At 35.2% G+C, this 11,459-nt stretch overlaps 1 protein-coding gene across 2 annotated transcripts in view; it reads left to right on the top strand.

The window, feature by feature from the left end:
- SELENOI (selenoprotein I) overlaps window positions 1-11,215 on the top strand; it is a 45,177-nt gene extending 33,962 nt beyond the window's left edge. For both annotated transcript variants that reach the window (XM_027850515.1, XM_027850514.1), the window contains exons 8-10: window positions 3,410-3,590; window positions 6,776-6,958; window positions 9,299-11,215. In XM_027850515.1, the coding sequence (XP_027706316.1) occupies window positions 3,410-3,590; window positions 6,776-6,958; window positions 9,299-9,364 (430 nt within the window). In that variant the 3' untranslated portion in view covers window positions 9,365-11,215. The remainder of the gene's footprint in view (window positions 1-3,409; window positions 3,591-6,775; window positions 6,959-9,298) is intronic.
- The last annotated feature ends 244 nt before the right edge of the window (window positions 11,216-11,459 follow it).

The following is an 11,459-nucleotide window of genomic DNA, read 5'->3' as shown; positions in this document are numbered from 1 at the left end:
CACACACACACACACACACACACACACACACACAATTTCATTTGATCCTCAGAGCAAACCTTTGAGATAGGTGCTATTACTATTCCACTTTTATAAAAGGAAACTGAGGCTGTCAGAGAAGCTAAAGCAACATGTCCAGAGTCACGTAGCAAGTATGTCTCTAAGAGAGGACTGGAACACAGGTCTTCTAGTACTGTATCCACTATATATTGTGTTTCCTTTACATAATATTCTTTATGTTTGTAGAACTCCTTAAAGTTTGGGAATTGTATTTCCTTTGCATTAATCTGTCAGGCTATTAAATATTGACTCACGCCTACTTTTTCATCTCTAAAATCTTTTTTGAGTTGTATCCAAGAGGGGATGTCCTTTAGTGAAAATTTAAGAAGGGACTCATGGGCTTTTTTTCATAGCAGACCATTTCTTCAGAGAGATAAAAGAATATAAGATCCTGCTGTATTTGTTTTATTTATTTATTTATTTTAGCCTTTGGTTTGTTAGAACAAAATGAAGGCTTTATTTGAAAAAGCTGCTTCTCATGAGCACTTTAAAATTACATGAGACTCTGACAGTTATGGCCAAGGGAAGAACTTTGTTCAAAATCTTTTGAATAGTAACAACAAATGAAGTCTTAAGATAGAGATACTTATTTACTAATCAGTATTTTCTAGTGTCTTGGAAGATGTCCTTTGCAAAATACAAAACAGGAATTCTCTACCAATGTTGAGATTTTTCTGAATGCTAATTGTCTCTTACCCAGGAATACTGTAGTTGTCTTAATGAAATCTGTAGGAATGCAAAATAATAGAAAAAATATTGGATAAAATTGGATAAAAATTGGATAATATTAGATAAAGAACATCTAGATCAACAGTTCTCAAACTTTTTGGTCTTAAGATCTCTTTACACTGTTAAAATTTATTGAGGACCTACCCAAAGAGTTTTTGTTTATGTGAGCTGTATCTATTGATATTTATCATATTACAAACTAAAACATCTTAGTAGTATTGTGAAAGCAGTTTAACTTCATGGACCCCCGAAAGAGTCTCAGGGAATCCCTTGGGTCCCTGGAGACCACAGTTTGAGAACTAGACTATTACATGTAACTTAACAGGCAGTCCATTGAGATAATCTGTCTTTATTCACATATTGGATAGGTGCTATAGGTGGATAATGACATGGGCCCAGAATTGAGGTGGAACACATTTGGGAAATTTTACAGTGTTTTTTAGTTATTCCAGGCTGCTTGTTGCAAAAATCAATCTTTTTAGCACCACTATTTCCCCTAAAGTGTTATACAGTTGTAATTCTTGGGACAGTTCAATGTTAGAATCATCAAAATGATAAATAATGGAAACATGTTAAGTGGGTGTGGAGAGGTTGTAGCTGCTGCCAGTCATGATTTGTAAAGAGAATTGACATGAGACCTTATTGAACACACATATGTGACTGAAAAAGGAAGTGGGCTAGGCAGAGAGCAATGATGAGAGAAAACGTATGGACAGGCCTGTGTGTGATAATTGATGTTTCTGAAATACGAAATTTGGAGGAAAACCTTCAGTGTGTTTGGGTTCTCTGGATAAACTAGGGAAAGACATGGAAAAAATTACATAGGGTGAGGTTGTAGAGGAAATGCCTTCTTTGATCTGTTAGAGATCTGCTGAGGTCAAAGGAGTGCCCAGCTTGTCTACAAGCTCTTGCTTGGCTGAGGGACTCTACCAGGTGAAGTAGAAATCTAGAGTTCTGGGTGGAGGAATACAAAGGTGGATACTAGTTCCCTTGGAAGTACAGATCTTCATGTGTTCTTACATTTTATGAATTCCTTATCCTGTACTGTTTGGTACAAACTTATTCTTACTGAATGTTTGAATGAAAATATTTAAAATTACTGCTTTATTCAGGATCTTTTTTTTTTACATTACTGTTAATGTAACACTTTCATTCCTAATACCTCCGCCACAGTTTTATTTCTTATTTCTCCTAGATTATTTAGTTCTTATCTCTCCTAGATTATTTCAGTATTCCCCAGTGGCATGCTAACTGGTCTCCTTGCTTTCAGTCTTTAGTCTAAACCTCTCCCCAACCAGTCATCTTTCCTACTATAATGTGACTTATCTTTCTAAAGCACAGTTCTGACTATGGTACTCCCTTTTTTAAAAACTTCTAGTAGTTCACCATTGCCTGTCAAAGTTCATATTCTTTTTTTTGTTTGTTTTTTTGCTAGGCAATAGGGTTAAGTAACTTGTCCAAGGTCACACAGCTAGTAAGTATTATGTTTCTGAGGCCAGATTTGAACTCAAGTTCTCCTGACTCCAGAGCTGGTGCTGTATTCACTGCGCCATCTAACTGCCCCAAAGTTCATATTCTTTAGCCTGGCATTCAAAGCCCTCCCCAGTATGGTCCAGATCTTTCCTTTTAACTTTATTTCTCACTATAGCCTTAAACCTATGCTATACACCAGCCAAACTGGATGGCTTGTAGTTCCTTGAACAGACTTTTCTCCCTCTGTACTCTAATTTCTTCTGTTCCGTTTGTCTAGAATACCTTTGCCCCAACTTCCTTTCAAGATCATGGGATAATCATAGGAAATAGGTCTGGAAGGGAGTGTATCTGGTCCAAACCTCCACCTATTCCTTTAAGCTCAAATGGCTGCCTCCTTCACAAAGTCTTTTGTTATCATTCTAACTCAGAATTATTTCTCCTTTAAGTCCTAGAGATACTTTGTAGCTTTTTAGTTGGAAAAAAAAAAAAAAGCTGGACCATTGAGTTCATCTGTGTAAGAAACTCTTACTGTAGAAACACCCTCCACAGATGCAGATTAGCAACTTGCTTATAAATTTTGTATGCATAGAGAATTGTCTGGGAATTCTGAAAGGTTAAATGATTTGCCCATGGTCCCACAGTTATTATGTGTCAGAGGCAAAACTTGAAACCATATCTTCATGATTGAAGGCCATGCCTCTATTCACTATACCATGCTGTCTTGAACAGCACATGTCAAATTTCTTTGTATTCATCTCTTATTTTCTCTACTAAATTAATTGAATTCAGAGATTCCTGTTTTTATCATTGCAGCATCTTGTACATCTCCTGGTACAGTGCTTTGTATATAATAGGCATTTAATAGATTTTTTTCAGGAATGCATTAGAAAGAGCATTGAACTAGGAGTCAGAAGCCTTACGTGCTTATCTTGGGCTGCTGCTTACTAGCTCTATGGCTGTAGGCAAATCACTTGAAACTTTCTGCCCCTCTTTTCATTTAATAAGTGGAGATAAGAGCTGTTGACGATGAAATAATATGTTTGTGAAAGCACTTGGAAAACTGTCAAGTGTTATACAAATATAAGGTAATGGATGGCATTTGTTGAATGGATAAAGTAATTTGTAATAATTTTTTTTTTATTTCCAGGGCATACAGAAATAATACCTTGAAGCACAGTTCCATCTATGAAACAATGCTGCCCTTTGTTTCTCCGTGTTTGCTTTTCATTCTGAGTACGAGTTGGGTCCTTTGCTCACCATCAGATATTTTAGAGACACATCCTAGACTCTTCTACTACATGGTTGGAACAGCTTTTGCCAACATCACAGTGAGAATTTATTCTTCATCTAAATCATATATTAGCATTTGATATTAACTATAGAAAGTAGTTGGTACAAGAGTAAATAGATCTTTAAGAAAAACTTTTGATTTTAGAACTTCTTGGTCAACCAGAACAAAATGAAAATTTCCTCATTTTTACAGGCAGTTGAAACCAAGAGAGTTAGAATAAGTGAGGACTGGAACGAAATTTTGAGGGTTTTTCTTTTGGTATATCTCCTTAACCATTTACAGAGCAATGTTCAAGTCCTTCTTGCTAGATTAACATTATTAATGCTGTGGTCCAACATCCCTTAGGCATCTAGGTGGTATGAAGGAAAGAGTGCTGGCTTGGAGTCAGAAAGACCCTAATTCAAATCCTGCTTCATACACTTAGTGGCTGTGTGACCAGCCAGACAAATCACCCAACTCCATAAAAGGGGGATAATAGCCCCTACCTCATAGGATTGGTGTGAGCATCAAATGAGATAACATATAAAATGTTTTACAGACCTTGAAATGATAAGTATTAGCTACTAGCTAATGTTATTGAATGTTAACTCATCTGTTCATGCTTAATTATGAAGGTTTTGGTTTGAAGTTGTCACACTTTTGTTGTATAGAATTATTTGTAGATTGTTGTGGTAGAATTATATTCGAGTTCATGTTTATAACTTATTCTAGCTATAGGTTAAAAAACATATTTGATTACAGACAAGTATTTCAGCAGATATAGTTGTATTAGTTTAGTGATCTAGTTGCAACAAATGCTTTCTCTGGTTGCTTTATATGTTAATAGATAAGCCCTAAAATAAAGTACATGATATTACACTGTTTGGGTTGTATGTAGTGAGGAAGAGAAAAGGGAAATGAGTTGAGCTTTTTACCAATCTCTACTTCTCTTTGTTACTATCTTCTTGAAAACATATTTCCCTGGGCCCACTGTTGTGCCTCCCCTTTCCTACCAGAAAACTCTCTCCAACTTAATGGAAGAAAACAGGGAACAAACATTGAACATTCACAAAAATTCATCATGTACTTGGTTACAAAGAAACCCTAGATAAATTTTTAAAAGACAAATTTTATATTAATACTGATGTGATACAATTATAAATAACAAAATATATTTGAAGCTTATAATTATATGAAAACTAAAAATTATTTGTTTAGAAATTATAAAAACAAATTATCTAGCAGAGAGCAAAAACATAACAAATACTGCAAAAAGATTTGAAATGTGAGCAAAGCAGTTTTCATAGGTACAGCTATAGACCTGATTTATATTAATGAGAGAAAAAGAGAATCAACATTTAAAGTGATTAGAAAAGGAACAAAGTAACACACTAGAGAAAGAAAACAGAACAAGGGAAATAATTGCAACCAAATCAGAAATTAGCAAATTAAAAACAAGAATAGTGAAGTGATAAAAGGGCTGTTTTTTTTTTTTGTTTTAAGAACAAAAACATTGGTAAACCATTAATAAATCTTGTTTTTAAAGGTTCTGGGAAAATCAGATACTACAATTAAGAATGAGAAAGGGCAGATCACAGTGAATATCAAAGAATTTAAGAAAGTTGCATGGGATTGCTATAAATATGTTTGTTAAAAATATGAAAATTAAGGGGCAGCTAGGTGGCATAGTAGATAGAGCACCGGCCCAGCAGTCAGGAGGACCTGAGTTCAAATTTGGCCTCAGGCCAAACACTTGACACTTACTAGCTGTGTGACCGTGGGCAAGACACTTAACCCCAATTGCCTTAAAAAAAAAAACCATGAAAATTAAAGTAAATGGGTAAATATCTACAGGAAAATTCTTTGTTATTTTGAGCTGAAATCTGACTCCTTAGAACTGCCACTTAGTTTTATCTTCTGGAGCAACACAGACTAAACCATAGCATGTTAGTACTAGAAGGAAGCTTAGAGATTATTTAATATGACTCATTAATTTTTCCCAGTGAGGAACCAGAGAGGTGAGTTTCCTTGTCTGAAGTCACATAACTGTTAGTAGTACTCTCTTCTGTAGTTCTCCCCGTTGTCTTCTCTCTTAAAGGTAAAACTTCTTTGGATTATATGATTTCCAACTTAAGTCTTAAATTCAATAGTTATATCTATGTATCATTTTCTTCTTGATTTTTTGTTTTCAGTCACAATAGAGCAACTCAATCTCAAGATGAGAGTTCTGGTGATTAGCAAAAAAACCCTCATGATCTATAGAATTCTCTACTTATAATGACAGTGATATTTAGAATATGAAACAGTGGTTCTTTGGGAATATAACTTGTGGTTATTTAAACCTTCTAATTTCTGTATTAAAAATAATAGTAGACTAAAATCTGCAGGATATACAGTAATCATGTCTCTTCATTAGTAATGATTTGAAACATGGCACATAACTGGATGTTGTGTAAGAGAATGAAAGTAGTATGGTGCAGTGGGAAAAGAGCTAGATTTGGATTCTCTGCCACTTAACAACTTGTGTATTCTTGAACAAGTCACTTAATCCCTCTAGTCATTAGTTTCTTCTTCCAAAAAATGAAAGAATTAGACTAAGTGATCTCAGAAGTCCTCTCTCACTCTTCTCCATGGTCCTCTGGAAAAGGTTAGCTTGAGGAGCAGCTAGGTGGCGTAGTGGATAGAGAATCAGGAGGACCTGAATTCAAATCTGGCCTTCAATTCAAATCTCAGACACTTGACACTAACTAGCAGTGTGACCCTGGGCAAGTCACTTAACCCTGATTGCCTTGCTGTCGTTCCCCCCCCCCCCCAAAAAAGTTTGTCATGATCCAAGCTCCATTTCCCCAAACTCTTAACCATTTGGAATATGCATCATCTATTGAATTCATCCACTGTACCTCCTTCCTCTCAGGAGAGAAGTGAGAATTGTGGATATGAAATGAAATGTATACTTCAGACATTGTTGCTGTATCAGTTGCAGGGGGTTGAGTTTGGGGGTTTTCTTTGGTTTGTTTCAAGGCAAGTTTCAATGATGAAGGGCTATATGAGGAAATCACTGGAAAAACAAAACAAAGCAACCATAAAACTAGTGAAAATCGGACTATAGTCTGGGGGAAATACATTTTTCACTTTGTAGATCTTAGATAATGTAAAAATGCATGCTTAAGTAATATTCCGTATTTTAGTGATTAGTATTGGAAGTGCACGTCTGATCGAATTGTTTTTCTCCTGTCTTTTCAGTGTCGTCTTATTGTGTGTCAGATGAGCAACACAAGATGCCAGACTTTGAATTTGTTGCTTGTACCACTGGCTCTCGTGGTTCTTTTGGTCTGCTTACAATTACCTCCTCATGCAGAACCCATTGTTCTGTACCTACTCAGCATTATTATTACTTTGGCACATGTCCATTATGGAATACAAGTGGTGAGTGATCTTTTGGAAGATTTGGTTATACTTTAAAAAAATTATTTAGAAAAAGAGAAGACTTACATAGAGGTGCATATGAGCAATAGAGAGGTACAGTAAGACCTCATCTGAAATTCTTTAAATGTCATAAGCCGTTTACCTCTATCTTCCATTAACACCATATGGAAGTAACTATTGAAAGCTATGCCTTTAGTTCACATGCAACCTTGTCAGTCTGAATTAACTTTGAGGATGGTCTTGGTGTCAGAATGTATGTCCGTTGACCATAGATTTAGCCCAAGGAAGGTTAGAATAGCTCCTTACTCGCTAGGTGACAAGATGATTGGTGTTTAAGCCATGGTCACTCTCAGAGATCATCTATTAAGTCATAAAGGACTTAACATCTGCAGTCATTGGCTTGTGGTACTGACACTGAAAAATATCAATCCTTGAAGTATGTAGTTGTCATAGTAACTGGAATTGATTTTTTTTTTTAGCGAGATCAAAAATTCTTATGAGGAAGTAGTACTTCTGATTTTCAATAAAAATATTGCTGGAAAATGTAGAGACATTCCCTTTTTTTTCCCTTGCCTTTGCTGTTTTCAAGCTCTACTACAAGCAAGTGTTAGAACAGAAATGCTACCTGCCTTATTCCTGTTTGAATGGGGTTTCAAGCTAATGGGTACATTTGCTGGGGGGGAGGGTATAATATCTTTTAGTTATCAGGGAATTCTGATAATCCTATGGATCTTCAGTGATCCTTTGCCTTTTGTCCATTCTTACTGCTCTTTAGCACCTTCTGCAAGGGCATTTCCCAGGTCCTTCTCTCCTCTGCCTTCCCTCTCCTTCCCGCCCCCCCCCCATCTTACCCTTCCAGTGCCTTCTCTTGGAGATTACCCCTGTTATATTATGTATGTATCTTACATGTACATAGGTGTTTTTCATGTTCTTTCTCCTGTTAAAAATGTTAGCTTCTTGAGGGTAAAGACCCTGTTTTTGCTTTTCTTTATATCCCCTTTGTCCAGCAAAGAGCCAGGTACACAGTAAGTGGTTAATAAATTCTTGTTGGTTGGTTTTATTTCAAGATTTCTGGTGAAGTGTGATTTCACTGGAGTCATTGAGATGTTAAAAAATCTTTAATTTAGAGCTTCAGTTTAATAACTGACTTTTCAGGGAAAATTCTGAAGTTCAAATGTTGAGTTTCGTAAAACACTGGAGTTAAAGGTACTGTGAAATACTATACATGTTCTTCAGTGAAGAACACCTAAGTAAAATAAATCTAAATTTACAAAAGAGGCTAGTAATAGGGTGGTTATATTCACACTATAGTAATCCTAATTAGCCTTTTGAAACTAACTTTCACTTGGAGTTGCACAAATATATAAAAATGGTTTTATAAGGAACTATTATAAAACTGACTGAAACATAGCCTAGTGCCTAAATGTTTACAATAAATAAATTTTAAAATATATTTTCAAATAGATCAGTACTTAATTAGAAAGCTACATGGTACAGTGGATAGTGCACTGGGTCTGGAGTAAGGAAGATTCTGTGTGTGTGTGTGTGTGTATGTGTAGTATATATGTATATTTATATATATACATACACACACATACATATATATATATATGTATGTATATATACACACACACACACAAAATTATTTGAAGTTTCTGTTCTATTACTTAATGATTAGCATGGAAATAAATTGTTGCCTACTTATCAGTGGTTCCTAAAATTATATGGTCTATTTTATCTTTAAAGATTTTTGGTGCTGGCCCTAGACCACTTTTTAAGGGTCAAGGATGGTTACCTAGAAGTATGATAGGAAATAGAGTATTCTCTGTTTTCCTTAGGTCAGTCTACTCCTCTAATTCAGGTCAGGGAGTTTTAGAGAATGAATTTTAGCCTGGGATCTTTTCTGGTCTTGTGGACTTTGGAACAAACTAAACTACTAACTGACCAAGTAGGAATACAATGATGAGGTTGATAGGGCATTCCTGTGCAATTGCAGTGGTGAATACCAAGTCAGATACCCTTTGTGGAGCCCTAGTAGTATTTACTACTGTAATTCTATAGAAACGCCTTTTCAACCTCGTCATTGTATTCCTACTTGGTCATTTAGTAGTTTGGCTCTTATCTCTTCTAATTTCTAGTAAAAGGAGGGGTCAGTATGCAATTTAGGACCTAAGAGAATAATTGTGTAACTTAAAACTAGGTTCAAGTCCAGGTCTCTTTCAAGAACTTTGATAATTGAAGAAAGGTGCAATTCTTATCTTCAGAGAACAGATTCTTGGTAACTTTTTGGAAATAAAGTCCTAGTTGTCAGTGTCTCATATCATGATGTTTTTTCCACAGGTTAACCAGTTGAGTAACCACTTTAAGATTCTGCCCTTTTCATTAAGAAAACCAAGCTCAGATTGACTAGAAGTGGAAGAAAAGAAAATTGGCCTGCAGTCTACAGAAGTACTGTAAATAAGATGCTTGTAAATACTCCAACCATCACCATAGAACTAAACTTATCCACTTGACAGAAATGGGGACTAAATGGATGTGGTACATGGATGATAGGGATGAAGCATATATAATCTGGACTCCTATAATTCCTGTTCATATCACTCCCATTTATCATTATATGTGTATTTTGTGGGGGAGAGGAGAACCAGGTGACCTTTTTGGTTAAACAGTGTACATTAGACCAGCATAATGTTCCAAGTGATTTCAGCTTCACAAGTCCATGCTTTTTTGGTTCATACAGGTTATGTTTTTGTCTTGGTTTGATTTTAAAATAGAGAAGCTGGTTTAGGAACACTGACAACATTCATAAGAACACAATGTGTTTTCATATTTGGTGATTTGTTAATAGGTCTTACCTGTCTGTGGAGACTATCAATATCCTCTTTCTACCTACCCAGGGAGAGATAAGCCACAAAAGCAAGTCACCTTCAGTAGAAGATGCCAAATTACCACAGAAGAATCTAACCCTAAGTCAGTTTTATAACTGCCAAATACTGGCTTCTCTTTTCCATGGAAATGCCTTTGTCTTCACATGCTGAGACATCTGACATGAATTTGATTGCCTGATATCCTAGCACTCTTTATTCTGGAGTAGAGCTTGGCAAATGGTTTTACTGTTTTTGTTTTGTATTAAAGTATTCCGTGGGGGCTCAGAAGTACGTGGGGTTTTAGTTATAATTCATTAGTATGGCTTATTTTGAATTTCCCCCCTCCAATTACAAGTTGTTCAAATAGTTTTACAGGATGAGCTCTTGTCAACTGCAATTGTAAGAGTACATTTGACATTCTCGGTCTAGTGGTACAATTACTTTTTGTGAGCAATGTAGGTAAAATATCTTTTAAGAGAAAGTCACTTTGGGATTGGGAAGTATATCATTTGTAGGATGTGATTATTCTTCTGAGACCTGTCATGTAAATTCTAGGCCATTCTTGAATTTTTTTTTTCTCTTTTTTGGGGGGTGGAGATAGGGTTGGGGAAGAGTCTGGGAAAGTTTGACCATGAATTCAGTTTTTCATTTTTCCTGTTTCCCCAACTTGGAAAAAACATTACACATTTGCCTTATTGAGCATACATTCTCCTTACAATAGCTTGCAGTAACTTAAAAAGTTTATTTTTGAAAATAAAAAAAAATTCCTTCACCTTTATTATAATTGTTTCATAGGTCACATCTTTTTCACAGGTGTGATTATTTTTTACTTTTTTTATCCTTTAATTTGATCATATTTTAGTTTGGTGGTGGTGAGACTTACATGCTAATTTTCTTTGATTTTTTTTCTACTGAATGCAGTTTGTGCTTGAATGAAGAGTGTGTCTTAAACCCTTTTTATGGACAGGCTGCACTTGGAGAGAATAAGCACAACCATGTTCATATGTATTTAAACTTGAGAAACCATTATTTATCAGTGAATGTTTGACCATAAAGCTTAGTTGCAGTGTCTTCTTTTTGAGGTTTAAAATCTGCTACTTTGAAAAAATAACTGTGTAATATTTAATATTTTAAATTTGTAAATTCTAATCATTGTCGCACAAGTTATTAGAAATGTGAAGTCTAGGAGCCAGCTGATGGTTCCTTTAAATTTTTAAAAAAATGTATTTGTGGGATTTATGTATTGTGTATTCTGTGACTTCCTCTGGTCAGAAGAAGTAAATGTACATCGCAAATAGAAAAATCGATGCAGGAAAATGTTGCTACTGAGTCTGTGTTTTTTAAAAGACTATCATGGGAATTAAAGGAAGTGCCAATTAAGTGAATGTAACTTCTAACATTTTTTGGTTTTATTTTGTTCTGTGTCGTCTTTGAAACTGAACTGGATATGGTGTGAATTTGTAGGGAGGGGAAAGGAGGGGGTACCTTTCAGCATTTATTACTTTAATCATTTTCTTTTGTTGACTTTATACAGAGGTAGTGATAGAGATTAAATAGAGAATTTATTAATTAGAGTTAAATAGAGAATTTAACCTTGTTCGTTTCATATATCAGCATTGTTGGGGAAAATGTTA

Source organism: Vombatus ursinus, unplaced genomic scaffold (assembly GCF_900497805.2).
Source record: "Vombatus ursinus unplaced genomic scaffold, bare-nosed wombat genome assembly UNPS02009062.1, whole genome shotgun sequence".
Classification (NCBI taxonomy): Eukaryota; Metazoa; Chordata; class Mammalia; order Diprotodontia; family Vombatidae; genus Vombatus; species Vombatus ursinus.
The sequence above is the reverse complement of the archived record's forward strand: the minus strand, read 5'-3'. Positions and strand labels throughout refer to the sequence as shown.